This window comes from Nothoprocta perdicaria, unplaced genomic scaffold (genome assembly GCF_003342845.1).
Source record: "Nothoprocta perdicaria isolate Ctin4 unplaced genomic scaffold, notPer1 scaffold_59, whole genome shotgun sequence".
NCBI classification, from domain to species: Eukaryota; Metazoa; Chordata; class Aves; order Tinamiformes; family Tinamidae; genus Nothoprocta; species Nothoprocta perdicaria.
In genome coordinates this window covers 106,017-132,681 of record NW_020455854.1, presented here as the reverse complement: position 1 = coordinate 132,681, position 26,665 = coordinate 106,017, and the positions used below count along the sequence as shown (strand labels likewise).

The window sequence follows — 26,665 nt, the reverse complement described above, 5'->3', positions numbered from 1 at the left end:
GATTTCATAAGGAAAGGAGAAAGTGGATGGGAATGGGAAGCAGATTTGTTCTGAAAGGGAGGGAAGAGGATTTGAAAAACCTCAGAGAGAGGCATTTTGGTTCTCTGAAACATGAGATGCTGAGAAACAGCTTGTTAGTTACCACTCACTAACTGATATTTCCCTGTTGATGTGTCCTTGTTTTAGTCAGAACATCAGGACAGAATGGATCAAGTTCTCATCTCTGTCCTTTTTGCATATCCCTGTATCTCTAGGCTATTTAAAAAACCACTGCTGTTCATTTTGAAATGGCCACTTTTGCCTTCATGTGTTATCCCTGCTTCTTATGTTGGCAGAGGAAACGACAACTTGTTCCTCTCATGTACGTGTACTATGAATTTATATTCATGCATATTTTGTGTTGCTCTTTCATAGCACTATGGAGCAGAGAAATAGAAATTTATATTTGACAAAAACCCGGGAAGCTCAAATCCCTTAATTTCATTTCAGAAGACTTTAACTTACACCTAGAACATAGAAAAAAACCTTCTTACTTATAATTAAGATAGGTCTGGGGATTTCTGACAATGTAACGAGCTCTTCGTCCAACAGAATGAGAAGTTTTATCTAGGGACTCTTCAAAGCTGGCATGCATGATATCACGCACTACTTGCCATGGAACAAAGGGCCCTTTTACCTGTGTGAAGAACAAAAATATTCTAAGTTAAACTTCAGCTTCCCTGCACACAAATGATGGTCAGAACCAGGATGAATTCCTAGGAGCAGTGTTAAGTGTGTTGAATACCCAAACCCATCAAAGGGAGGTCTTTTCAGATACCTTTGCATTTAGCACATGACTAGCAATTCGGCAGAGCATGAGCAGGCTGTCCTCTTGCACCGTCCAAGTGACACGCAGACGTGTCATTCTCTGCAGGGCACTTTGGTCAGCTTCATCATGGTAGCGCAGCCTTTTGCTCTTTTCTACGGAGTTGTCTTCTAACAAATCCAGAAGAAGACAGTTAGTTAACATATTGTGATCCACATCAGCTCCTATCACAGGTATTACCAGAGCCTATTGTGCTAAGGGAATTTCAAGGAGCAAAAACTAGGACTGGAGACTTAGTGGGCTAAAAACACAGGAAAACATGGCCTTAGTAGAGAAGTGGCTTAAAGGAAGCCAGAAGCAGAGGGTGGCAGGACAAAAGCCAAGCTTTTTCTCTYGTTATGTTTCTGTAATTCAGCTCAATGGTTCACTATGACACACAGCAAGGGAGGGTCAATGAAAAATATCTCTGAAATACCAGATAGGTCAAATGTATTTTAATGAGGTTATACCTTATCTGTAGGAAAAACTGCAAACCTGCTAGAGACTATGCATTCAGCAAGGTGTAAGCATTATGAAAGCTTATGATTTATGATTCGGAGAATACTGCAATACATTAGCAAGTGCTTTCAAATTAYTATCCTTTTATGTTTTAATTTACTCTGAATTGTCCTTAGGGCTAGGTGCTTCAAAACTGGAAAGGGAATAGCTTGCCTTCAAAAGATAGCTGAAGGGCAAGCTCGAATCATTGCAACTGCATTTTACACACAATTAAGTCAAAGTGATGTTTCTTGTAAATAAWAGCACAAAGCAGCAAGACATTTCAAATCATAACAGAGAAAAATGTGTACCTTGACTGGTGAAAAGCAGGGAACAAGCAGCTGGGGAGATAAAGGACTACGGCTTTAGTTCCCACCACTAACTTTCCAACTAATTCAGAATATAACCCTTTTTTTACTGTTGCTATATGATTTATCATCTGAAAATCATAAAGATAAAAGAAAAGATAAAAAGCTTTCTTCCTGGCAGACTTCAACTGCAATCTTCGGTTTTTGAATCTTTCCTTTTGTGCTGCTTTTCTGCCCTCGGTTCTGTCACTCAAATGTGAGTAGCTAACTGTGCAAGAGAGGTCTGTTGCACAGCACCTTGGACACATAAGAGGAGCCCTCCAGATATGCCACAGACATGCAGTSTGTCAAAGAAAGTTTCTCTCTCTGGATGTGGATCCCTAAAAGGAGGAGGAGGAGGAAGAGTACAAGGCTGAGAGCAGTGCTCACAGTGGAGTTTGTAAGAATGAAAGAACCAAGGCAGAGAAGGAAGTATGCAACAGCAGCTGAGAAAGTAAAAGGCATTAATGCCCTGCTCAGCAATGAGGAAACCACYATGTTAGCAAGAAAACTGACTAGAAAATATCCCCATGGGAGGATGTTCTGAGACAGCAAATGGAAAAGGACTGTGACATTGTAATGAGCTGATCTGGCCCAAACACGTCTGGAATTTCTTTGGTTTACACAGTACAGTAGTACAGCAATGACTCAAACTTAGGTAATAATTACAGCATCCTCCTGTTTCTCCACTGAGCTACTATAGAGCCTTRTGACAGTAGAGTCTGTTTGCTAAAGGGCAACCTAAAGAGAATGTTAGTCCCAATTCCCATGTGTCAGTCACCACAGCTTTTCTGAAGCAACTTAGAGCAGGCAGATGCCTTGAAAATAAGGCTTCTTTTCATGACTTGCATGCTGGTTTCTTACCTTTCTTTTTCTTCTTCATCTTCTTCCCAGTGTCTTTCTTAAGCCTCTTCCTCTTTTGGCTTTTTCCACCTCTCACTCGTTTGTTTCTATCCTGAGTTGCTTCTTTACTTAATTCACATTCTTCTTTCTGCAGAAGCGACTCAGATTCTACTTCTGTTTCTCCCAGAATGCTGATTTTGTTACCTAAGATGACATGTGTTTACATTAGTGGAATTTTGTAGCAATTACATTTGACAATATTTAGAGCAAATGCCAAAGTTTCACTATATAAAAAGATGCCCTTTCAAACTTGCTCTTTTTTAATCATGTAATTTCATGTCATTTCTCAACAGCTTATACAGAATAACACCTCTCAAAATGAATAATGGTCAGGTAATTACTAAGCCTAGAGTAAGGTGCACTACCCCGAGGGAGCTGAGCTGAGGTTTTATTATTCAGCCTGAAGCTTTTCCACCTTCTTAGTTTAGATGTTTAGATTGAAATGCATTTTTTGCAGTGCCTTAATAAAGATTCATTACAGTGAACTTTTAGAAACTTACTGGAAATTTAAATCAAGACAGGCTAGACAAAAATGGCTTAGACGTTACAATGTGTTTAATGTTACACATTCTTCTCAATATTAAAGTAAAAGGTTTTTAATCCTTTAATCCTTTTAATTTGACAAATGGAGTTTATAAAAATGTGACAAGAATCCTTTGCAACAAGGCCTTTGATTGTAACTTCAACTAGGCACTACAAAACAAGCTAGGGATGATGGAAATTAGAGGTTTTAAAATGCAATAAGCCCGTTTCAAACCAGATGTGTAGCCACACCTACATATAACATACACCCAGCAACTTGTCTAGAGCAACCAGAGCCTAACGTGCAATTAGTACAAGAGCAGGAACATTCTTAACTTCACATAAAAGATGCTATAGCTGTCTTCAAAGCAGTCATTTCAATAAAGAAGGATGCACAGGTCAAATCTCAGTTAATTTAAATGGAGAATTGTCTGAACTGTTAGAACTCTTTGACATGAAAGATATTTTTCTTTTCTTATCTTCAAGTTACTGAGGAAAGCCCCAGACCAAAGAAGCATGAAGCTTTTCACTTTTGGGAAAGAGCAAACTGAAAAATTCTCACCCAATTAAACCAATGACAAACCACTCAAAAGATGGGGGGGGGGGGGGGGGGGGAAGAAAAAGAAATTGCTCTAGAAAAATAACATTCGTGTTTTACACTGCATGGGTACAAAGCAGATCTCTGATGTGACTGAGGCCTTATCAGAAAGCTATGTCACCTAGCAGGCTGCTCTTATCGATGCCTCTGGACTTTCTGCAAACTACCCATGAGAAGTAACCAAGGATAAAAAATTACTCTTTGCTATATCTAGAAGCAGGAAAAGAAATTAGTTTTTATTTCTCGCCCAAGAAACATCCTAGATTATCATAAGGCAACAGGAATAAACACATTGTCAGTGCTGGGTTCGACAGGGACAGCAACAGCTGATGCAGTTACAGGCCACAGGCAGCGTCACTTACCTCCGGTACTGGGGGGAAGGGGGTGCTTTGTTAAGAACGTCTGGAGTCTCATTGTCAGCCCGTTTTCAGAAGCTGTACTTTCCTAAAACATCACCAAGGTGAAATGCAAAAAGCCAGAGAGTACACAGGTTTTAATGTTACTATAAATCAGTATCTTCAATGTTAGGATTAGTTTAGAAAGATGATTTTAGCATAAATGTTAAAAAGATTCCCAGTTATGATGAAGGTTTGATTTATCTTTCTTCTTGACTTGCTTTCTTGTTAAGGAGGCTGAATAGAAGTATTTTTTTTAAAACGTGCTTTTTTTTTTCAAAACAGTCTACACCTCACATGACGTTCAAAAAGCGCACCGCCAAAATGAGAACACAGACATAACTAACTGCCCCCTCTATCATATTCTGTCCAGTATAACTCTGAGTCCAAACTTATTGCAAGATATTAGAACTTCTGGCGTTCCCAGCAAAAGCCATTTCCCTCGTGTTGAGTTCACTGGCGACAGGGTTTGATCCAAGGAGTAAACATGACTGAAAGGGCAAAGCTGAAGAACTGGTGACACAACAGAACTTCAAAGTGAAATGATACTGCCCGGACGGAAAACAGGCAATTCTGATTTTATATATAAACTCATGGGCTCTAATTTGACCATTACTGTCCAGAATGGGATCTTAGGGTTACTGTAATCAGTTCTCAGAAAGTACCTTTTTAATGCACAGTAATGGTCAATAAGCAAAGCAAATGCTAAGAATTCTTAGCAGAGGAAGACATCATTATGCAGCTATAAAAATCCATGGCTGACTGTCACAGAAGGAGCATATCCTTCACACTGACCACAGCCGGAATATGGTATGTGATTCTGTTTCCATCTTCAAAAGGACATAGAAAAACTAGCAGAGGTTAAAAGAAAGAGAAGAACACTCAAAGGCAGAAAATTCCATGCTGAAAATAGGTAAGTAATCCAGTACTTTACAGGCTGGAGAAAAAAAAATAAAAAGAGGATGGTAATGGCAAACAGGAGAGCTTTGCAAACTCACAAGTGACAGAGGAAGAGTACTGAAAAATGGTATTTGCTCAGTTTCGCTTGGTAAAACTTTGATAGCTATGAAACAAGCTAGCATTCAGGTTTAGAAAGAACTTGAACAGAACCTGCTGATATCGGGAAGAATATTTTGAAGAAAACATCACTGTGCATCTCCCTAAAGATGAAGTGAACGTTTCGTGATAAACCTCCTATGCCCTTACAACCTTCCCTACAAATCTTTGATTGGCCACCACCAGACATTGATCTGACCAGAGACTGTCATTCCTGTTTRTTTATGTTGGACTTCCTCCACAGCATTTTGGGCTGTGTGCCTTGTTCTGAGTATTTCAGTTTTCATCTGACAACTCTAACATTCTTGGAAGGTAAGAGACACCAATAAGTGATCTTAATTTCTTATTAAAGAAGTTTTCTTTTTTTTTTTTGGTTAGGTCCGTTTTTTTTCCACCACCAAGATTTGCCACACTTGCCTTCCATTTCTTTCCAATGATACAAAATCATAGAGGGGCATGTTGCTGAGAAAGCAAGACAAGTTTTTGCTCTACCAGTTCTTAAGAATATTAAAATAAAGCATTACACAACTAATTCATTGGAAAATACTCACCTTCCTAGTCTTATTGATGATGTAGCTTGTCCAAATCCAATTGCGTTTTAAATGTCCATAAAAGCTGGAATCCAGACCTGCAGCTCCTAGTCCATCCCCAGGGATAGTCCCATCATCAACCACCTCTCGACTGCCTCTAACAAGAAGAAAGCAAAAATATACAAAAAAAAAAAAATTACTTTGCAAGAGCAGCAGAGTACCATTTCCTACAAGATGTGCACATTGTGCAAAACTCTCCCTCTGCCCTCACAATTTAGATAGGGCTGGAAAATAACAGCAGAAAAAAAGAGATCCTCGCTCTCTTAACTGCTCCAGAAGTAGAATAGCAGCCAGGTTTTTCCAATAAGTTTTTATAGCCAATATGTAATCCTTGAGCTTTAAATTTTGAAATTACAACAAAAGCAACCTCATTATTGTTAACTAAATTCCAGCTGACATGTTAAGACATTGCTGTCAGCAYGTTTCCTGCCACAAACCCAAAGAAAATACCAGATGAAAAACTTTCTCAAGGCAACTGCAAAGAAAAATTTCACAAGAAACCTGTAAGCTATCACAGGCTGTGGATCATTAAAACATACTGCTAAACACAGTTCTTGCCATTTTTCTAGGAAATGTTTTGTTGGAATTTGCCTGAATGCACCTACAAGCCAAAAATCACAATGTAGTTCAAATTCCCTGGAAAGATAAAGGGAGAATGAATGGAATGGAATAGATGAATCAAAGCCCTTCCCTGCATGACTACAAGCAGTTCAACTACCAAGGTGGTGATACAGTACAGGACAAAAAACGTATCCTATTTGTAAAGAAAAAAATCATGGAGACAACACCTGCTTCTTCAAATAAATGGAAAAATGAATTAACTTTACATGCCTGCTTGGTTTAAGTTGTACAAGACTGTCAACCAGTCTTGTACAAACATAGAAAGTACTTTGGAAATCCTATTTCACCTTATGAAAGATTTACTGGGAGCTACCATGAAAAAAGGATTTCAGTCAAGCTTTCAGCTAACAGCYCTTTGATAAGAAGTCTTACATCACCAATTCAATTGAAAAACTGCTTCTTCATCTTGGAGATGTTGCTGTCATCTGCAGTCTAACTACAAGCCATAACCATTGAAAAAGATATTGTAGCATATAATGGAGACCATATGAAAAAGGTGACAAGTGGATTGAAGAGAATTTAATCTACCAGCATGAAGCAGTGGAATTAGGGTCCCTCTTTTTTTTTTTTTAATGGTATTTTCAGTTAGTTCAGTGTTACAGGCAGATATATCAAGTTACCTTAAACAACCTGTTTATAACTTATTAAAACAGAAATCAATATAGACCACAAAACCAAAGCACCACAAAACGCTCAACATGAAAAGTGTAACTGGCGTTCTGCATGGTTATCACAGGTCATAAATCTGCAGTCTTACGTTTCTGGTTGTGATTRGGCAGATGGAGTGTTCCAGAAGATACTTCCAGGTATCACCAGTTTAAATTGATACCATAATAGGAATTAATCTGTAAACAATATGCAGCAGATTGCAAAGCAGAATTTGGAATGTGACTAGAGGGAGCTTCTAGAGCTACATGTTCCTTGGGATATAAACCCTTGGAACGGAGAATTTTTGAGGTCTTCCCTTGCATTAACTGTATTGATCGTTCTTTTTCTCTCCACTTCGCTTTCCCAAAAGATTCTTGCAACCCATGTGCATGCTATTTTAGAAGGAAATCTGAGTCTGGTTTTCCCACTCAGATAGCAGGAACACCTGCTTGGTAGATAATTATCCCTTCCATTAGACAGCTTCTGTATTGCAAAAAAAMCCCAACCAACTGAAAAGCTAGAACCTTAACCACCTTTGCTGCCTAGTACCCTTCTCAGAACTAGAATGGTTATTTTTATCCATTGTATTTAAGCAAGAAAACAAAGAGGAAGACGACGTACGTGGTGTATTCCAACATGGCACACTTCCGTTCCAGATTGTGTTTATCCACTGCTGACTCTTGTTCCATTTCTGCATCCAGCGCGGCGCTCGGCTCCTTCCCTTGCAGGTTACTTCTCTTTGTGCGAGGAAAACGGACAACCCCTAGGCATGCAAACAGTTTTGACCACCAGCATGAGAAACAAGATTCTAATTCATCCACACCTCTATGGAAAACTAGTGCAACCTCTTCCTTAGGGAAAAATGTGGATATTTTTACCATCTTGCTATAAACAATGCTACTAAGTTAGAGAGTCTGATAGCCTTCCAGTTAATTTTCTGTACAAGGTGCTGACTTGCACAAACTGTACACAGAACAGAAGTACAGGGAGGCTCCTGCTGTTTATAAGTAGAAAATTGCAGCAGTTCAGTGACATTCTAGGCATGGCTCCCAGCCCTTAATATGAGATGCAAGCCCTTTATGTTGGAGATATATTTGGGATATAGCACCAGAGTCACATGAAGGTTCACCAAAAATACTGCAACACGAGAAAGCTTTCATAAATATGTGAGCTGGAGAAACAACATCATTCCTGTATTTTGGATGCCAGAGGCACTCAAGGTCTGATCAGCCTTTGAAAGTTGTAATTATAACAAAACATGCTACCATTTTGCAGATAGTTGCTTTGTTGCAAAAGTAAGGTAAAATTATGAATAAATTCTTTCCTTTGAATGACTACATTACAGAAAAACAGAAAAGTGTTGTCAGATATTTCAGGTGCTCCCTCTCCCCCACATTATTTTGAAATATGTCCCTGTTGCAGCTGTGTATCCTATTTAAAAATGTAAAAGGACCAAACACATGCCAAATGTCGTGGAAAAGGAAGAGGAATTGTGGTACACATTGAATAAAACATAAGGGTGGTAAGAATGTACAGTTATACCATACCCAACGGTGTATTGAGGCAGACACACTGCAAATCAAACCAGAAGTTTTCCACATCTTGCATGGTACTCAGGACATACAAGCGTCTCTCAAACGGGCGACTACTTTGAGCCAGGTTATAGTGAGGGTCACAGATCGTGGTGTCAACAATCACTGCGTTTCTCTTCATATACACAAATACCTGTCAAATAGAGCATGTGTCAGGTAGGTAAAAAGCCCTGGAATTGCCTAATTTACAGGCCAATCAACTAGTTAAGCAGYGGTTAGAATTGCTCAGTGTGCAATTTTGAGCCAGTACTCCAAGAAGAGACAGACACATTGCAAAGCATTCCTAAAATTACTTTGCCAGAGATCCAGAAATGGTATTTCTAGATTGAGAATGACAGTTTCTTTTTCCCCTTGTGCACCAGGACTATTCCAGGTTTCCAGAGACAATGATTATTTTCTACAAGCCTTCATTCAGAATGTGATGAATAGTTAGATCTGATTCAGGGCCTAATTAATTTTCTTATTCTTACAATTCTTGCAGTATGTCACTAGGAGTTTGAGGTTTGTATACACATTTCAAACATGAACATTTTACTCAATTATTTAAAGTGTTTAGAAACCTGAAAACTCATTTATCGCACTGAACAAATAGCAGAGTAAAAGTTAATTTCTCAGAAAATTACCTGATCTTTGTCTTGAAACTTCTCTGTTGGACCAAACTGAACTAGTCCCATATAACATAATCTTTGAAGGTTTTCTACCACCGAAAAGATGTACCTCCTGCAGCAGTGTTACAAGCATTACAATTAGCACTCTTGAAAACAGTAGTTACAAAGATACCAGAAAACACTATGTGACAGCCCCAAGTTTCAGGAAACTCTCTGCTTTTTAAAAAACATTGGGTTTATAGCATTTCTAAAGTGGTACTTTCTTTGAATCGTCAGCCTGCGGAAAACATAGGAAACACCAAAGCTCAGACATCCTTTCCTCAAGTCAGAAACACTATTATTATTTTAGACAAGAAGAGAATTTTGTTTCCAAAGAAACAAAAAGAATACTGAATCTAGTGGTGAGTCAAAAAGATCAGAACACAGGCAGATTTGCAGACAATTTTACATTAACAAAAGAAGTGAGAGTGAGACAAAATGACTCATAAATATGGGCTGAYAGAACTTCACGTTTATTCATATAAAGAAAGGGTCAGCAAACCCAAGATCTGTAGTTAAGGTTGTATAGAACTACTTGCTCTAAAACGGCTCTTAGTGGTCTGTAAGCTGTAGCAAAGCAAAAATTATGACAATTTCCATGCTGTGTATCTACTTCTTTAAAAAAAAAAAGAAAAAAAAGAAACATAAAATTCTGGAAGTTGCAGGAAGCTTTTGCAAGACTTAGTTTCTGAGATGGAGTATAGGAAAAATCCACTTTTGCACACATTTAAATTCACCTTCTAAGTTTTTCYATACTGTTTCATAGGACTTGTATTTTGGCAGGAGTGTTTTGCAAGGTTCAGAAAGGTCAATTGACAATCTCACAAATAATGATCCAATTTGGTAGTATTAGAAGTTATGATGAATGGAGGGGCAAAAAGGCCACTTGATGATGTACCACACTGATTTGCAAATAGCTGCCAGATGGAGTCTGAAGATATCAGAACATTTCAGCAATCCAGTATGCTCATTACTAGTATTTAGGAAGTAGCATGTTAGAAATTGTAAACTTGAGTAACGTGAGGCAACTAGACTGGATTTTTCTGAGGAGAAACCACTGCCACAAGAGCGACCAGCCTGACCACAAATCTTGGCAGCTGCCTCTGTCTAATACTACTCACTTGACAAAGAAATGTCTTCAGATTTGGAGAATGTGGTAAAAGCTTCCAACCAACCAAGTCCACAGCCATGGCAGTGGCTTCCTGGGGTACTAACAGCCTGATTAATACAGTAATGGACTCTGTAATAGTGCTGTGAATTCCACATATTCAAATCATTATGCTTTAATGTTGCTTTCCTTCCCTTTCCTCAATCCAATCTCAACCTCTAAATCTTTCAGATGAGGAATGGCAAAAAAATGGCAGATATGCCACCGAGAGCATGTGGGCAGAATCTAAATGGTATGCACGAGAGACTGGAGCTAGGGTATGTGGCATCTTCTGAGAGATTTATGAAGGACAGCAGCATTTAGACTCTATTAAATTCTGAATTTAGCAGCAGGAGTGTGTTTTGAACAGAAGCAACCGCCTGTTGATGAGTTGTGAAGGACAGAGTCTCCCAGCTCTCACAGACTGCCTGACAGCACRCATGAATATTGTTCATTAATTTATTATTACCTTCTATTTGAGAGAGAGAAATACAATTTTGCACACAGTCCTTAGAAGATGGATGACCTTTGTTTGAGATTACAAAGTTCTCTTTGAAACAAAGAGAAATAACACAAAAAACAGTCAACTGCTCTCCCTGGAGCCAGTAACTTTGACTCATCCGCTTACCTTTTATAGAGAAGCTGCTGTCGGACTGACCTTGGAAGAAATCTGATCAGCGTGTGCTTTTTCTGTGGATCGTTTAAAAAATCCTCAAGGCCATCAACCTAAAATTATTTTAGAAGTTAATCAAAATGTTTTAATCAAAAGTTAATCAAAATAATTATCCTTTAAACTATCTTACCAGATATGTTTGCATTTTTGAACAAATGTTACTGCTTTTGTAAAATAGCTGAATAAACATTATTCAAGTCCAATGAAAGGCTACAGAGATGGCTAGGGACTAGGCAATTTGAACATTTTCAACAGAGGAAAAGTTGAGAGAGCTGGGACTGTTTGGCCTAGAGAAGACTAAGGGGGAATCATCTGATGTGTCTAAACATCCTCAGGGAGGATGTAAGAGGATGGGACCAGAATCTTCTCAGTAGTGTCCAGCAACAGGACAACAGGCAGCAGGCACAAATTCAGGCACAGGAAATTCTGTCCAAATAAGAAGAAAAAGTCTTTTCCTGTGAGGGTGACTGAGGACTGGTACAGGTTCCCCAGAGAGGTTTCGGTGTCTCCATCCCTGGAGATAATCAAAAGCAACCTGCTCTAGGTGACCTTGCTTCAACAGGTCAGCTTGGGTTAGATGATCTCCAGGGATCCCTACAACCTCAGATTTCTGTGATTTTGTGACAGTCAGGAAGATTATAAAAAGCACTTTGAAAATACTTCCYGAGGGATTTGCTGCATTACAGGGCTGTACATTTTTTACAGTGTGGCTGTAAAAGCAAGGAACTAATATAAAAGGAAATATCAGTAACTAAAGCTTCTACTCACTGCTGGCTGATCTTCTTAAAACAGACTAACAGGGTATCTGTTACTGCTTATAGGAGATACTGTTGGATTTAAATTGAACCAAACGTGAAACAAAGAAAAGCACCTTTACCTTGTAGCTGACTTGCACTATCTGAACAAAGATGGAGAGGGGCAAGCAGAGCAGAATGTCACTAACAAGAGCCCATCCAAATCCAAATTCCCTATGAACTGGCAGAGGAGGGACGTAGCGCATCCAGGTCGCATCATCCACGTACACTAGGAACAAGAACATTGGCTTAGACTCGTACAGGGCAAACCCAGCACTTCATTTGGTCACRGGAGATGAGGAAACAAGGGCTACCTTTTAATGAATTTTACTGTGAGTGGCTGAAAACCACCAATATAACACATTCCTATGTTCTGAGATACAAAAAGGATGCTCACATCAAACCTATTATAACTGTAATAACATATATAATTATAACCTAAATAACTGTAATGAAGCTAGGATGTTMCACCTCTTACCTGTTTCATTAGACAATTCTACTTCAGTCTCTTGTGCAGTGATTTCAGGATACACCACAGTTGTCATACTTGGTGCAGTCCCATCTGTGGCCTCTGGTTGGGCTTGAAGTGCTGCAGCATTCATGTCCAGCCCTTGCTTGTTGGCTTTTTTCTCACCATCACTGCCTACTTTTTGTCGTGATCCATTTAAAGGGTGACCGTAAATTAAGTACCAGAGGAACAAGTGGACCATTCTTAAACGGGGCATTTTGGGAAGAAAGCCAAGCGAACGCCCAAGCCCGGGAACTATGAGGAAAGATTTAAGTACAAAAAAAAAAAAAAAAAAAAAAAAAAAAAAACAGGTAAAATAGCTACTTCTGCAAAAATGATGTGAAGGAACCTGGAAGAAAAGGCCAGCAAGTGAAGGTAAATATAAGTAACAAATGGAAGTGAAGGAGTAACAAATGAAAATACTCCATTTCACAATCGGTGCCCCCCTTGTAAGACACCTCTGGCAAAAGAACAAAACCAAAAAATACATACATTTTACAAGGGCCCCAAATCTGAAAGAGACTATTTAGTAATTGATGGAGAAGTGAAAGATGCCAGGAAAAAAAAAAATCAAGTGTACCTGTAACAGGGTGGTAATTTTTTAACTGTGTTATGCCCATTTTTTCATCTGTTTTCCTTGCCCGAAGATTATTTTCAGCTTTACAAGAGTTTTCTTCTGTTTCTCCTGACTCAGGGATGGCCTCTTGCCCTGAGTTCTCTTCATCAGCATGTTCYTGGGATGTTGGTGTCTGGGGAACTTTAATCCTGCATTAAAACCACACAGCATTTCTGTAGAACTAAATCTGATACTCATGCCTTATCTAAGTTGCACAGAGATGGCACCACCTAGGCTGGCCACTAAAAGAAATGCAAATCCYCTTTTTGAAAAGGAGGGTGGTTTTGAAGTTGATGCCACTAAAGAAGAGGTCCTTTAACAGGTTTATTCAGAAAGATAAGCCAAGCAGTGGAATTTATCATGCTAATTTTTCTTTTGCTTACTTGGTATTTATTTCCTCCATGTATTTTTGCGCGTATTAGATGTAATAAGTCAAATTTCACACAAACCACACAGACCGCTGCTACTTGCCTGTTTGCTGTGCTTGAATTGGAGATGCGGAAACGCACCTGCTCAATGGCACTTTTTACAAGGGGATCATTAGGGCTCACGGAAGGATGAACGACAAACTCTACCTGTTTAGAGCAGTAGAAAACAAAAGGTAGTTATGATATTAGTGGCTCTTAATCTGCTGCATAGTTTACCAGAGCTCAATAGCCGATTAAGTCCTCCAAATATTAAATATTTTGGTAAAAGGGCCCCAAACCCTTTGCTAAAGCCAGAGGACAAAAAAAAGGTGTTTCTGTTGCCAGAACTTGAGCAGTCACCTTTTTACTAATGCCATCTTGAATGACTGTAGTATGATAGAGTCTGAGGAGCCCTTCTCGTGAGAGCTTCTGCACCAGTCGGATGATAGACTTTTTGCAGCATTTGGTGGAGACGCCTTCCTGCTTCTCTTGATCCATGACCATTTTCTGAAGCCTGAAGATACAAACAGCATCTTGCACTTCAAGCCCAGCAGTGCTCCCAACTGCCCAACAAGTCCTTGCCTTACAGTAGCCTGAAGGAGCAAGTTCCCACCATGCTATGATAGCAGGTGCATTTATTCAGATACTTTTGTGTGAGTGCCTGGGCCCTATTTCTGACTCTTTCGCTGAAAAACAGTTCTAAACCCACTGGCAGCACTGAGGGAGATAGCAAAGACTTGAAATATCTTAGAAACCTGCTCTTGGACTTGGCTGGATGACCCATGATGATGCCGTTAGAGGTAGGCTCTAATTCCACAACACTTTGCAAGTGGACTAGAAGTCTCAAAATTATCAGACCAGATGAGGATAAAGCTAAGACCTCTTATTTAGTTCCTTTGGAAAGCAACCCAGGAAATCACATCCTGACACTGAAGGTGCAGTCAGATTTGCCACAGCAGTGTCTAGCTCATTTGGAAGCTGGGACTCCAGGATTTTAATTTCTCTTTTAATGAGGATCATAAAAAGCTAAAAGACGTTTTAACACTCAGGCTTATACCTCTAGTCCAAGGTAAGTTATGAGAAGGCCTATAACCAGTACACATAAAATGGAAAAAGAAGTTATATTTTGGGTCTCCACTAGAATCCTGATAGCCAATGACAACTGACTGACATGAAGATAAGAATCTCTACCATCAGTGATGGAATAGCAAAAGAAAAAAGTTTTGAAAGAAAGCAGAAATAAAATAAAGCCTGTGTACATCAATGTTGGGAAGTGCTGCCTCTTGCTACGTAACCCCAGCTACTGGCAGCCTGAAAGGAGGAAAAAAAAAGTCTCTGATGTCTCTTGATCAATGAGCATTTTCAGTCAGACTCACGTGAACAGGCTTTCAATTAGCCKGAGGTTTCGGACAGCTTCCACGATGAGATTCCGGCGCTTGAGCAGCCTGTAGGTCTCATGGGAGCGCTCCACAGCCGTTGCTCTGGATCGCTTCTCCTTCTTTTGGCCACAGATCTTTTCATGCACAGCATGGAGAAAATACAATTTTGCCCCATTGATTATTCAATCTTAGCAGCCTGATGTTAGCTCCTCATACAGCAGTGCCCAAGCAACTCATTTTTTTGATGTACTTATTTATAACAAACCCTGGTCATCTGGGAATTATTTTTTATCTATCCTTTGCAGGCAGGGAACCAAGGCAGAAACTCAGACTTCCACATATGCAGGAGTGGAGGTTTATGCCCTCAGTCTGCCCATGTTCCTACCCGGTTGAACTTGAGCGTGTTTTGGCATGGAAAGCTGACTGCATGAATGTAGCACYGAGCCCAGCCCAGCATATCCTGCCTCTCAGAAGGGCATCTCRGGCTCGGTCCTGTGACAGTGGGGCTACAAATGGGCTACTTGAATCTCTATGCCCATTTGCASCAGCTGGTGTAGAGGAGGTAGATGAACCAGGTGAAAAGCAGCACCTTTGGGCACAAATATAAAGCTGTGCCATGCATGAAGGAACATGTAGAACAGTAACAATCTGAACCCAGAACCTTCCTAACTACTGAAATATTTTAGATTTTAGATACTGCTGAGGCAGCACAAGCCTCAGTGTGACATGTTCAGGGTTTTTAGCAGAAAAAGCCACTTTTAGCCAGCTATATGCATTGGAAAGAAATCTCCATGCTTAAAAGAAAAACGGAATGATTACAGATTTTAGCAGTGGGTATGCATGGAGTYACATGGGTAAACAGAAATACAGAAAAACAAAAAAAAGACTCATTGATGAACACAAAATTAATAGCTTGAAGATCTGCTGTAATGTACATTACTGCTCAGACAGCCGTACCAACAATAAAATGTTACACGTTAAGATCTTACCTTGGGGTCTTCAAGTCTGACCTCCTCAACCACAGCYATATCCCCATCTTCATCAGTGGCTTGAGCACAAGTGGAAAGACTGGGCTCCTGCTTCAGAGCTTCCAAAGCAGAATTCTCCCCTGCAAAGTTGTCTGGTGGCTCATGCTCTTCAGGAATACCAGGAGAAGGCAGCTTCTTCTCTATGGATTTCACAGCTGCTGGCTTTGAGCCTGGTTTAAGAGTAGAAAGCCAAAAAATGGGCCTTGTAATTGTATAGAGGCAAACTAGAAAGATCAATACCATGCAGTTTCAACTGAAAAAAAATAAAAGGCTTGGCAGCTCCTGTGTTACTTCCTGCACCTAAAACATTTGCATATCTAATGGACTAAACCAGTGCATTTTATTGAGAAGCACAGCTTCTGTGTCCTTAGTGAAGAAGGAATAAAACACATTTCTAGAACTATGAAGTCTGTCCAAATCCTCTCTATCAACCTAAGTTGTAAGATACTTTGAAAAACAGGGCCTGTCACCATCTCCTAGAACTAAGGGAAATAAAAATTTTAAAAAATCCACAGCTGTGGCTCCTGCCAGGAGCTCAAGCCAAACTGGCTGCCATGAACTCTCCATTGCAACCATTCCTGTTAGACAAAAAMAAATATAAGAYCAAACTAAAACTTAATGGAAGTGAWTAGCATAGGAAATTTAGGAAAAGATCTATCAGAAAAATGCAGGATTCTCTCCAAACCTCCACGATCTACCTTTAGTTGGTGTTGACTGATTGGGACCACCTCGGAAACTTAATTTCAACAGAGAACTTGAGTTGGCCTTCTGACCTTTTCCCTTCTTCTTGCTGTATTTCACTTCTTCATCATTGTCAGACTCTGAGAGAAAGGTGTCTTCTTCTGCAGGAAACACATCTTCCACAGAGGGGGAATCTTCTGGCACTAGACCCAAGGTAACTGTAGCTAACTGCTCACTTCGAGCTTTCTCTCTCTCAAACTGACGGTTTAAATCGCTCTCTTCTGCAAAAATGTATGAAATATATTTTGTTGTCCTCTGGCGACCTTCATCCTCCATAAAACCCTAAAAAATGAGAAGAACGTTATTTTACTACCTTGCTTCTCCATCCTTGCATCTGTCCTCCAGTGTCAGCAGTGGGAAAATGTTCTGACTGTTCTCAGCTCTACCAAAGGCAAATACTGAGCCCGTGTGCTTGGGGCTGTGTTAGGAAAGACAGCTAAAGACCCCTCTACTTCACTTGAGTTACTGAAGTCATTCAGTGCTGTCAGCAGGAAGCAGTCGAGGCCAAGTGAAGCAGTGCTGAGGCCTATTTCTCTGCCCTGGCTTGTCTTGGAGGATAAACACTGGTTCACAGTGCTGGAGACAATGCTCCTACATAAGTAATTAAGACTGGGGGAAAATGCACATTATCATTTATCTAGTGACTGTTAGAGTAAATGTTCTGTTGATCCAGCCCAGCTGGTGGGATTCTGCTAAGCCCAGCTTTGCACCCAATCACAGAAAACAGAAAACACTTGTACATCTGGATCACTGAAATATTAAATGTCAGGACATCTAACCAGAAAACAGCACAGAACACATAAGCCAGGAGACCAGATATACCACATTCTGCCAACTAGGCTTAGTCATCAGGCTATAGTTATAGTAATTCAAATTGTATTTTAACTGAATGTTTTTAAACACTTCTCTTGCATCTCTTTTCCTCAACTGAAGTCATGATTTCTTCTATCCCACCAAAACTCTTTTGCTTGTAATTGTCAGATCCCTTCCATTTCTGTTTTATGAGGTTAGCAAAGTTTTAGCACTGTCATAGTAATCTCATCATAATTCCAGTATTAAAAAGTATCTGATTTTTTTTTGGCATTACCTTGACAACTTTGTATCTCTCCAGCAGACGACAGAGCATTCGCGCTTCCAGCTTCCCCACATTCATGGCCATTCGAATCTCTGCCTGAGAAATACCTTTGGTTCCCCTGCTTTCAACTATTTTAGGAAAGAAAACCAGRAAACATCTCAGAAATAACGTGACTGAACTACAAATGTATACATTATCATATATATTCATGTTGAGTATCTGTCATTAACTTAAACTTGTCCTMAAACTATATAATTTGGAAACATATGCCAGAATATGAACCAAAAAAAAAAAAAAAACCCAGAACAAAAGACAACTAAAGAATCTTCATAGGAACACACAATATATAGTTAAACAGTGAGGTTTTTTAGGGTTGTTTTGCAGGGAAAAGGTATTTTTAAAAAATGGTAGAAGTGAATTTAAGATACTTTGATGTTCTGGTCAACCATGACAAGTGAAGGTGAGGTCTTAAGATTAAAGGCTGGATGTTAAAAGTGGACGTTTCCCCTGACAGCTTTTTACTGTCAGATATCTGGGTTTTTTTTTCCATTATGAAAGGCAAAACGGTAAGAAGAGAAGAAGAAACTATTTTCTTCCTCACTTTTTCTCACCCCAGCACAAAATCCTGCTTCTGTCCCTCCTCACCATCTTACTTCGGGGGTCCTGAGTAACAAATGGCAGCACTGGAAAGGAAGCCCAGTCACAAGGCAGCAACCACCACTGCACTAAGAGCGGGGAAAAGCCTGAAGTCCTACCCCACACACAATTATGGAAAAATAGATTCTGAGTTCTTGTCTAAATTGTGAAAAAGGCCCAATGAAAAGCACATTAGCCCGAGTGAAAAACAAAACAAAGCAGAAAAACCCAGCAACATGAACTGTGTTTCATTTCCTTTAAAGACAAATCAGCTTGCAAGGTATTTTAAAAAGCATGAAGTTCTTTCCTGCCCGTAAAGGGGCAAGACACAAAAAGATGAACTAGTACGGGAAATACTTAATGCTAAAAGATTTTAACACCTGCATGTTTTCTGAATTCCAATAAAAAGCTGATGTTTTGAATCAAAGAAATCATGCTAAAGATTTAGCATCACGTTCATCATCAGCATCAAGGGAGGCCCAGCTCTGATCRGCACTGGCTTGCTCTAGCTTGAAGTTTCTGACTATCCCAACAGGTGCCCCAGAAGGCAGCAGAAAAGTCTTTTCCCCTTCTTAAACATGGAGACACATGCACAGAATGTTACTGCATCACCTACTTAACTCGTAAGCCTGGGTGAGCATATCCCTTTCACAAACAATATCCACAGGCGGAACAGCTTTGGTGATGATCTCCTCTTCGTCATCGTCATGATAATCTTCCATTTTCTTTCGAAATTCCTTTAGCAGTTTAAGGCAACGGACCATGACATCAGTCCCTGTAGATATGAATATGAGCATTAACATTCCTGAATAGGGCTGGGAGGAGGGAAGGAGAGGGGGARGAAAAGGAGGGGTAGAAATCCAAATCATTTCATTTATTTCATAAGTACAAATGTAGGGCAAAATGGCAACAAAAGGCTCATTTCTAGAAAAGGATTGCAACGGTTTTTCCATATACATGAATGTGTCAAAATACTGACTAGAAGAATTTTTGAGATGCTCCTAAAACTTGTACACCTCTACCCATATTTGAGGTGCCCAATACAAGGACCTATGACAGGAATGGAAAAAGCTGCTGAATGAAGAGAAATAATGGTAAAAATTAATTAATGAAATGAGTAAGTGTCGATCTACAGAGTTCCATCACCAGAGCACCAACATGACTGTGAGCATCCCCATGGACATGGCCTTTCCTCAGCAGCTTACCAAAGCAGACACTAGTGGGTAGGCTTTGTTGGGGGCTGCCCCAGTTACCAACATTTAAAAGTCCTGGGTCCTAAGGGAACTCTCTGTGCATCTCTCTTGCATCCCAGCAAATTCGGCAGTGCCTCAGCTCTATTAATGAAGCTCACTGTGCAGCTGTGTATGAAAAGCTAAATTTACAGGTTTCTTACCCCATATCCTAAACTACTTTCTGCACTTAGGGCTACTTTGCATAATACTTGATGTACTATAATATGCAATGAAAACAGAGAAAGCTTTCTGCTCGTAAATATGATTTAATTACACATCTTCAGTAGTTACCATGCACTAGCTTTGCAACAGCCACCCTCCTCCTGCTCTGCCCTTCTGGGATCTTACAGAGCAGGGGGAATGTGACTTTGGGAGAGCTGTAATGGTCCTCCTTCCTGATACAAGAAAGTGTTGGTATCATCAGTGCCATTCAACAGCTGCTGATCCATTCAGAGACCAGTGTTTAAGGTAAGCTAATACTGGGCTACTGTGCACTGCCAGCTTGTAAAGAGCAGCAATTCAGCAGCTACCGCAGGAGCAGCCAATTCATCTTGCAGCAGTGGATGTGAAACCTCTAGAGCCATCTCTGCTCCTCTGGCAGAGCTCTGCTCTGTGATAAATGCCAGCAAAGGGCTTTAGTTGAAAATCCTTTTCATTGAGGTTTCAGTTAATGAATTTTATGTCTGTATATGATCAGTTACTGAAGCCTCGCTGACATCAAGTTAACCCACAGTAACTTAATCATACAACAAAACTCCAGGACAGATGCTGCTATTATTTTTTCCACAATTTGAATTCTTTTGCTGCCAGATACTGTTTAGAGTAGTAATAAGGCTCTGACAATCTGGCAGGGGCTGTAGGCACTGTTACAGGGTCCTCTGTGTTTCTACAGCCCATTAGTTTTCATTTCAAGTAGTATTGGAAAAAGCATTTCTTTTTACTTCAGCTCATGCTGCTCAATAATGTGCTTCCCATGGCAGATGCTCTGGCTTCATCCTCTTTGAGTCCCATATATTTCTATCTACTTTCCTGTATAATTCCAGAGTAAAGAATCTTGAACTCAGCCATTATTCTGAGCCATGGATAAAGCTCAGCCATTATTATTTCATCCTAGTCCAACATCTAGTTTTTAAGGCATTTGGTGAATTTTCTACATGAATAAGTTAAGATGGAATAATCATTCAAGTTAAATATTCATCTGCTCATATTTCTACATATTTTAAGCCATAAATGCAGCAAAGCATCTAGTGTCTTGTGTATTGCCACCAAGTTTATAAATAGACTTATTGTATTTCCTTGTTTCCTAATTAGAAACTCAAATTGGAAAATTTGTTTTTATTAATGATTATAAATCCAATCTTTTTCATGTGCTCTAGTCTTTTGGGGTTTATCTGCAAATGTCTTGAATTCATTAGAGCAGCTCTGACACTGCTTTCAGGACGGGGAAGTATAAATAAACATGACCTGGGATAGTAGGACTTGAGGACAATACAGCAGAGGCGCTAGGTTTTTGTTCATGACGATGACAAACAGCAGCTAAGTGGCTAAAGGTGTCTTTGTATGACAAGCTGCTGTGAGTCAAGACACTTGCTTAAACCAGAAATATATTAACCATGCACAATACATATTTTATAAAAGTTTGATGATAATTTTTTCATATCCTGATTCAGGCTGGAATACCTTTGAAGACCTGCAATGCCCTCCTGAAACTCAGCTTCTTACCGGAATGTTGCTCGGTACATCACCCTCTGACATTTTTAGGGGATGGAGGTGTATATATTATAACAAATGATTTTCCCAGGCAAATGTTGCTTGTACTGAATGGAACTCCTTCAGGCACTTCTTTAARTATTCAGTACAGCACAGGAGAATTCTCACATACCTGGCTGCATATTGTAGCTACTTTAGACCATTGCTTTTTTTTGTTCACAATATAATTTCCCTGCTTACATATTTCCTTCACTCATACTAAAGAGATTTAAAATAACTGTCTTATCAAGAGCCTTAATCTGTCCTCCCTGTAATTGCACTCAGTCTCTGCTTTTCAAAATTCCCATGTTTTGTTGACTCTTTCACTTCTTCCTTTATGATGCAAATAATCTTCCTTTATAATCATTTTACTGCTGAGAGCTGTCTCGCTTGTCATAAGAAATAATATATTTTTGCACAAACAGTTCACTGCATTTCTGAAAAACACACACTCAGTTCAAGCTGGCTGCAGTGTTACAGGTTTATTAACACATTTCTCTAAATAACTGCAAAGAGTTAAGCTTTCACTCAAGTATGTTATAATTCAAGATTTGAAGTTTGTATATTAAATGGAATAACTAGAATTATAGGAAAAGCAGGAATACGGTTCCTTACCTTTCTTTGTCTTGTGGGGTCCTCCATCAGGGTGTATATTTTGTAAAGGGATAGATATTACCTTGGCTAAGCCAGCATTCATCATATACTGATACAGGCGCTTGAAAGTTCTTTCACAAAGACCCTAATGCAAAGAGCAATGACAAAAGTCATCGCTGTAGTCCAAAACACTGTATTTCAGGAAATCCATAGAACTGTACTTTGATCTTCACAAAAAAGCAGACRTAAAAATCACAGGGCCAAACAGCTCTCTATCTTCATGATCTTTTTCTACAAAAAATGCCTATTCTTTGTGTGATTAATGCAAGAGACATTCATACTGCCGCTAGTGCAGATACCAGGCAGAGGTAGAGGTGCTTCTTCATGGTGTTATGTCTGAGACTTCCTTGCTCTGTCCTCCAAAGAAGCAGTAGTGATCAAACACAAGAACAGCACAAGGATCTTATTGCCTAGATATGACAGAAAATCTCTTTCTGTGACAGACTTCTTTCTGAAGCTGTGAACTGAATAGAAAGCCTTCTTTATGACAGGCCAGGAGAGTAACCTGATCTAGAGCAAGAGACTAGTTGCTCATGAGATTTTTTTTTTTTTTTTTTTTAAGATTCTATAAACTAGCAGGTTCCTAAGATCTTTGTTTTGATGGATTTTTTTCTAGCCCTAAAACTGATTGTGCAAAGTTAGAAACAGGCAGTATGAATGTGTGATTTTGATAGTAATCATTTAGATTACATAAAAATATGTGTGAAAAATTAGGCAAAAAAACCCACCAACACAATCTTACCAATTCTTCTCTCAAGTTTCCTAATGTTTCCATCTGGTTTGAACGGGTGCTTAGCATACTTGAGAGCTTCTCCATGAGAATATCATATTTACTCCGCCTAACCAAGAAAATATTATTTAACATATAAGCATGGGTATAACTTTAAAAACACAAGGTGTATACCATCACAAAATAGTCACTAGTGGATGTAACCTGATAAATGTTTTAGGAATTATGCTTTTTTTTTTTTTCTTGCTACGATTAGATTTCTAACCAGGGAAGTTCATGGTTGTGTGACATGAGGGAAATCTTTCATCATACTAAAAGATCACAGTACATGCTGGAGATACTACAGAAATCTGCGTGGCACATACCTGTCAACATGAAAGCGAGTCAGAAGCAAAAGAATGGAGTGCTGCTGTGCTCCAGTTGGTAGTCTTATGACATGGGACTGCATTGTTATGAGACCATTTCTGTCCAGTACTCTTCTGTGATAATGGATTTTTCCAGCATCCACTCTAAAAAAAGATGGCAAGAGCTTTACAGTAATGGGAGATTGTGCAAAAACACTGTGTTCCAACAACCTTCATCTCAATTAACTATGGTCTTAAAGACACATATTCTTTTAACTTTTAAAGTGATGTTCTCAAAATTAGGACGTGCCAAAAGTGAGACAGCCRGTAAACTTTAATTCACTCTACAAAGCGTTTTCTATTACATTCACTTATTTCCTGCTCACTGAACTAGACAAATGCCTTTATACAGAGAGAGTAAATTCATTAATGAATTAAGCTTAAATTGTTTCAGAATGGGGGATGTGAATTACACAGCAATAAAGTCTTCTAGGTAAATGAGTTGGACACAGCCTTGTAAACTTGATGCTCTTCTTGCTTTAAAATTAAGTTTTTATACAATGATAAACAAGCCATTTAAAAAGAAGCTTTTCAGAGCAGCTATTAAGTGGGAACTCTATTTTTAGCCACATAATTTAAGGCACTATGACCTAGATTCTACCATAGCAACAGTAGGAAAATTATTACCTCTGCACCTGCAGTGCTGATAGACTGCAAATAGAATATAGAACCCAATACGCTCCTCTGGAAAATACTATGGAGAGACATTTTTACAGCTTTCCTCTGAACTATGTGCTGGAAAACAAGCTTTAATACAAAATATATGAAAAAACATAACTAATTCTTTTTTTAACACAGGAGATTTGACAGTGTTTTTAATCTCTGTTTATGGATAATCACAGCATAGAAGTAAGTGCCTCTCAATTTCTGATTTTTCTATAGCATTAAGAAAGTGCCTATTTCTACAGAGAATTTGCAGCATGATCTGCCTATTTTGCCTCTTGTCCTTTGAAACAAGAAGTGGGGGGCACTGGCTGTGATGACCTGGACGTGACTTGCATACTGAATTCCCTCCAACTCGAGCAACACTGAACGCACACAGTAGCTTCCTTCCTTCTGTTCCCTGCACCACGTTCAGTTATCTGAGAAGTGAAGTCCTTTAAAGCTTCCAGCCTTCTGTAATGCACTTGCATGYAGACTCACAGAACCATGCGGGTTTAAATAAATCTCTAGAGTTTCAAGTCCAATCCTATGCTCAAAGCAGGTCCAGGTAGAGCAAGATCAGTGTCTTGTTTAGCTGAGGTCTGAATATCCCCAAGGATGGAAATGTCACAGCCTCTCTGGGTCTCTGCTCCAATATGTGACCACCCTCACAAGAAAAAAAAATGCCATATCTATTTGAATTTCTTGGATTCTAATTTGTCTATTGCCTTTCTATCCCTATGCACCTCAGAGCAAAGTCTGGCTCTGTCTCCTCGACATCCTCCGATTAGGTCGTTTAATGTAAGACTATCTCTTAGCTTCCCCTTTCTAAGCTGAATAATTGCATTGTATTCAGAAAGTCAGGTAGGACCATTAACTTTTAAATTCTATGAAAATAATAAAACAGAAAGCTGTTCTTAACCATTTGAGTTCATAAAAATAAGTAAACAAAACCTTGTAAGTCTAAACAATTTTTTAAACAATATATTTCAACCCCAGCAGCAGTGAATCCTTAACAGTGATGCTCTGCAGCACTGCTGTACTAAGCCAAAGGTTCCCTAAGAGGTTGTGTCGTGCTCTTCCACAACAAAATGTGAAGTTTGGCGGCTGGTAGCTCAGGCTTCCAGCCAAGTGAYGTAGGGCCATGTGTGCCACAGGGCAACAACCACTAGCCAGAACACCCCTGGCTTGCAACCAGAATGGCAAAGGTTAGGCATCTCTTAATGACAYGCGCAGAATAACTTGCTTACTCAGCAGCTTAAAAAAGGAAATGAAAACACCCTTTCAGATGAAATTTAAAAGAGGTCATTTAGAGACCTGCTCTATGACTTCAAGGAGACCAACACCTCTAGTAACACAGACTCAAGAACCAAAGTGCTCCTGTCACAGTAAGGATGAGACAATCCTGAAACAGGTTTGAGTTTCACTCAATACACAGAATCCTTATCCGGACAGAAATTTTAGRTAACTCATGGAACATATTAGCTTCAATTTAGTTTGCGTAATAAAACCTGAACTTACTTGAAAGCTCCACTGTGAAGGTCCCTCTGAAGCTCTCCTTGCCACCGAGCACGACCTAAACGCTCCAATATGCAATAGGAGAAGTCAGGGAGTTTTAAGTCGGGATCTCCTTCCCAGCCTATTAAAGCTCTGTAACGCTGGTCTTGGGAAGCAACAATAACTAGTTTCTCTCCCCATCTATGAAACAGAATGAAAAATAAGAAAAAAAATGTGAATGCATATGTTACAGAATCCTATGGACTACAGTACAGACAGGACCGAGGTAACACAYAATCTGAAAGAAAATGAGTGGTGTCTAAGCTTCAAAGTTAAAGTTTTCTGTACTGTTAAAATGCAGGTAGAGTTTTTAGTTGTTAACATGAGAAATAGCCACAGAGATGCTAGGTCAGACGAAGTAGATGTTATAGTCCTTGCACCTGCTTTAATGCATACACTAACTATTTAAGTAACCAGCAGCTCAAACTTGTTCATAAGGATTATCCATAACTTGCATTTTCACCAATTAATTAATGTATTCACTGAGCTCCCTGAAGTTACTGCTGTGTCAGACATCAAGTGTCTATTCCTTGCAGCAGCAGGATTTGAATACTACTCTTAACCTGTTTTTTTGGCTTTTACCATTTTTTTTCCTTTTACTAAAAAACTTCTGAATAGAATCGCCTCCTGAAGTAAATATCTAATAGCTCAGCTAGCTGTGAAACGTGACTGCAGATACACTTTAGCAGCATTATTACAATAACAAGAAACATTCAGTATCTGTCATTAATTCCTCTCTACCTGACTGTCATTCAAAAGTCATTYGAAATTTTAAGGCATATCAAAATTGTACTCACTTTTCGACAGCTTCTGTGTACGTACAACAAGGCTGCAAATCCTTCGTCCTTATTTGATCAGTAATATTTATTCTCTCTTTAAAATACTGGCAAGACCCTTGTATGCCATCTTTATTATCCAAAATCATGTGGACTGGATAAATATCATCTAAAGGAATGGGATCTCTTTTTGTTTCCAGGATTCCTGTCTCAAGGTCTATTTCTTCGTATCTGAAAGAAACCCAGAGTCAACATTTAAAGAAGCAGCAGGAATTTGGTGTCACCATCAAATATCTTGGGGGGAAAAAAAAAAAAGGAAAAAATAAAAAGCAGACTCGAAATTGGCAAACCAGGTAGTTAGAATGGCAGCCTCCAAATAAGACCAGCCCGCCAGTGTGGGCACACGCAGGGCACACAAGGGGAGCAGGCAGCAGGTTCATTATTTGCTTTTSTAGAATTCAAGAACATTGCAGTGTCTGGGGCAAAAGAAACGCAATGCGCACTGGTGTACAGGAAAGGAAAAGCAGCCCCGTATCGGGCAGGGGAGCGGTTTTGGGACCCGGAACGCGCCCAGGAAGGGTCTGGGGGAGCCCGGTCACCCCTGGGGGTCGCGCTGGGAGCAGCCCCCGCCGCCATCCCGGCGGCTGCGGGCGGGC

At 39.5% G+C, this 26,665-nt stretch overlaps 1 protein-coding gene across 1 annotated transcript in view; it reads right to left on the bottom strand.

The window, feature by feature from the left end:
• Window positions 1-26,235, bottom strand: part of GTF3C1 (general transcription factor IIIC subunit 1) — a 38,108-nt gene extending 11,873 nt beyond the window's left edge. The window contains exons 1-24 of the mRNA XM_026049046.1: window positions 26,031-26,235; window positions 25,198-25,374; window positions 22,996-23,139; window positions 22,643-22,739; window positions 21,862-21,985; window positions 18,882-19,040; window positions 17,642-17,757; window positions 16,512-16,836; window positions 15,775-15,983; window positions 14,783-14,919; window positions 13,767-13,920; window positions 13,471-13,574; window positions 12,964-13,148; window positions 12,354-12,638; window positions 11,959-12,104; window positions 11,037-11,134; window positions 9,238-9,334; window positions 8,570-8,747; window positions 7,644-7,785; window positions 5,715-5,850; window positions 4,075-4,156; window positions 2,554-2,736; window positions 818-975; window positions 534-676 (exon numbers count right to left, since the gene is read on the bottom strand). Coding sequence (XP_025904831.1) covers window positions 534-676; window positions 818-975; window positions 2,554-2,736; window positions 4,075-4,156; window positions 5,715-5,850; window positions 7,644-7,785; window positions 8,570-8,747; window positions 9,238-9,334; window positions 11,037-11,134; window positions 11,959-12,104; window positions 12,354-12,638; window positions 12,964-13,148; window positions 13,471-13,574; window positions 13,767-13,920; window positions 14,783-14,919; window positions 15,775-15,983; window positions 16,512-16,836; window positions 17,642-17,757; window positions 18,882-19,040; window positions 21,862-21,985; window positions 22,643-22,739; window positions 22,996-23,139; window positions 25,198-25,374; window positions 26,031-26,158 — 3,707 coding nt within the window. The 5' untranslated portion in view covers window positions 26,159-26,235. The remainder of the gene's footprint in view (window positions 1-533; window positions 677-817; window positions 976-2,553; window positions 2,737-4,074; window positions 4,157-5,714; window positions 5,851-7,643; window positions 7,786-8,569; window positions 8,748-9,237; window positions 9,335-11,036; window positions 11,135-11,958; window positions 12,105-12,353; window positions 12,639-12,963; window positions 13,149-13,470; window positions 13,575-13,766; window positions 13,921-14,782; window positions 14,920-15,774; window positions 15,984-16,511; window positions 16,837-17,641; window positions 17,758-18,881; window positions 19,041-21,861; window positions 21,986-22,642; window positions 22,740-22,995; window positions 23,140-25,197; window positions 25,375-26,030) is intronic.
• Window positions 26,236-26,665: the final 430 nt, after the last annotated feature.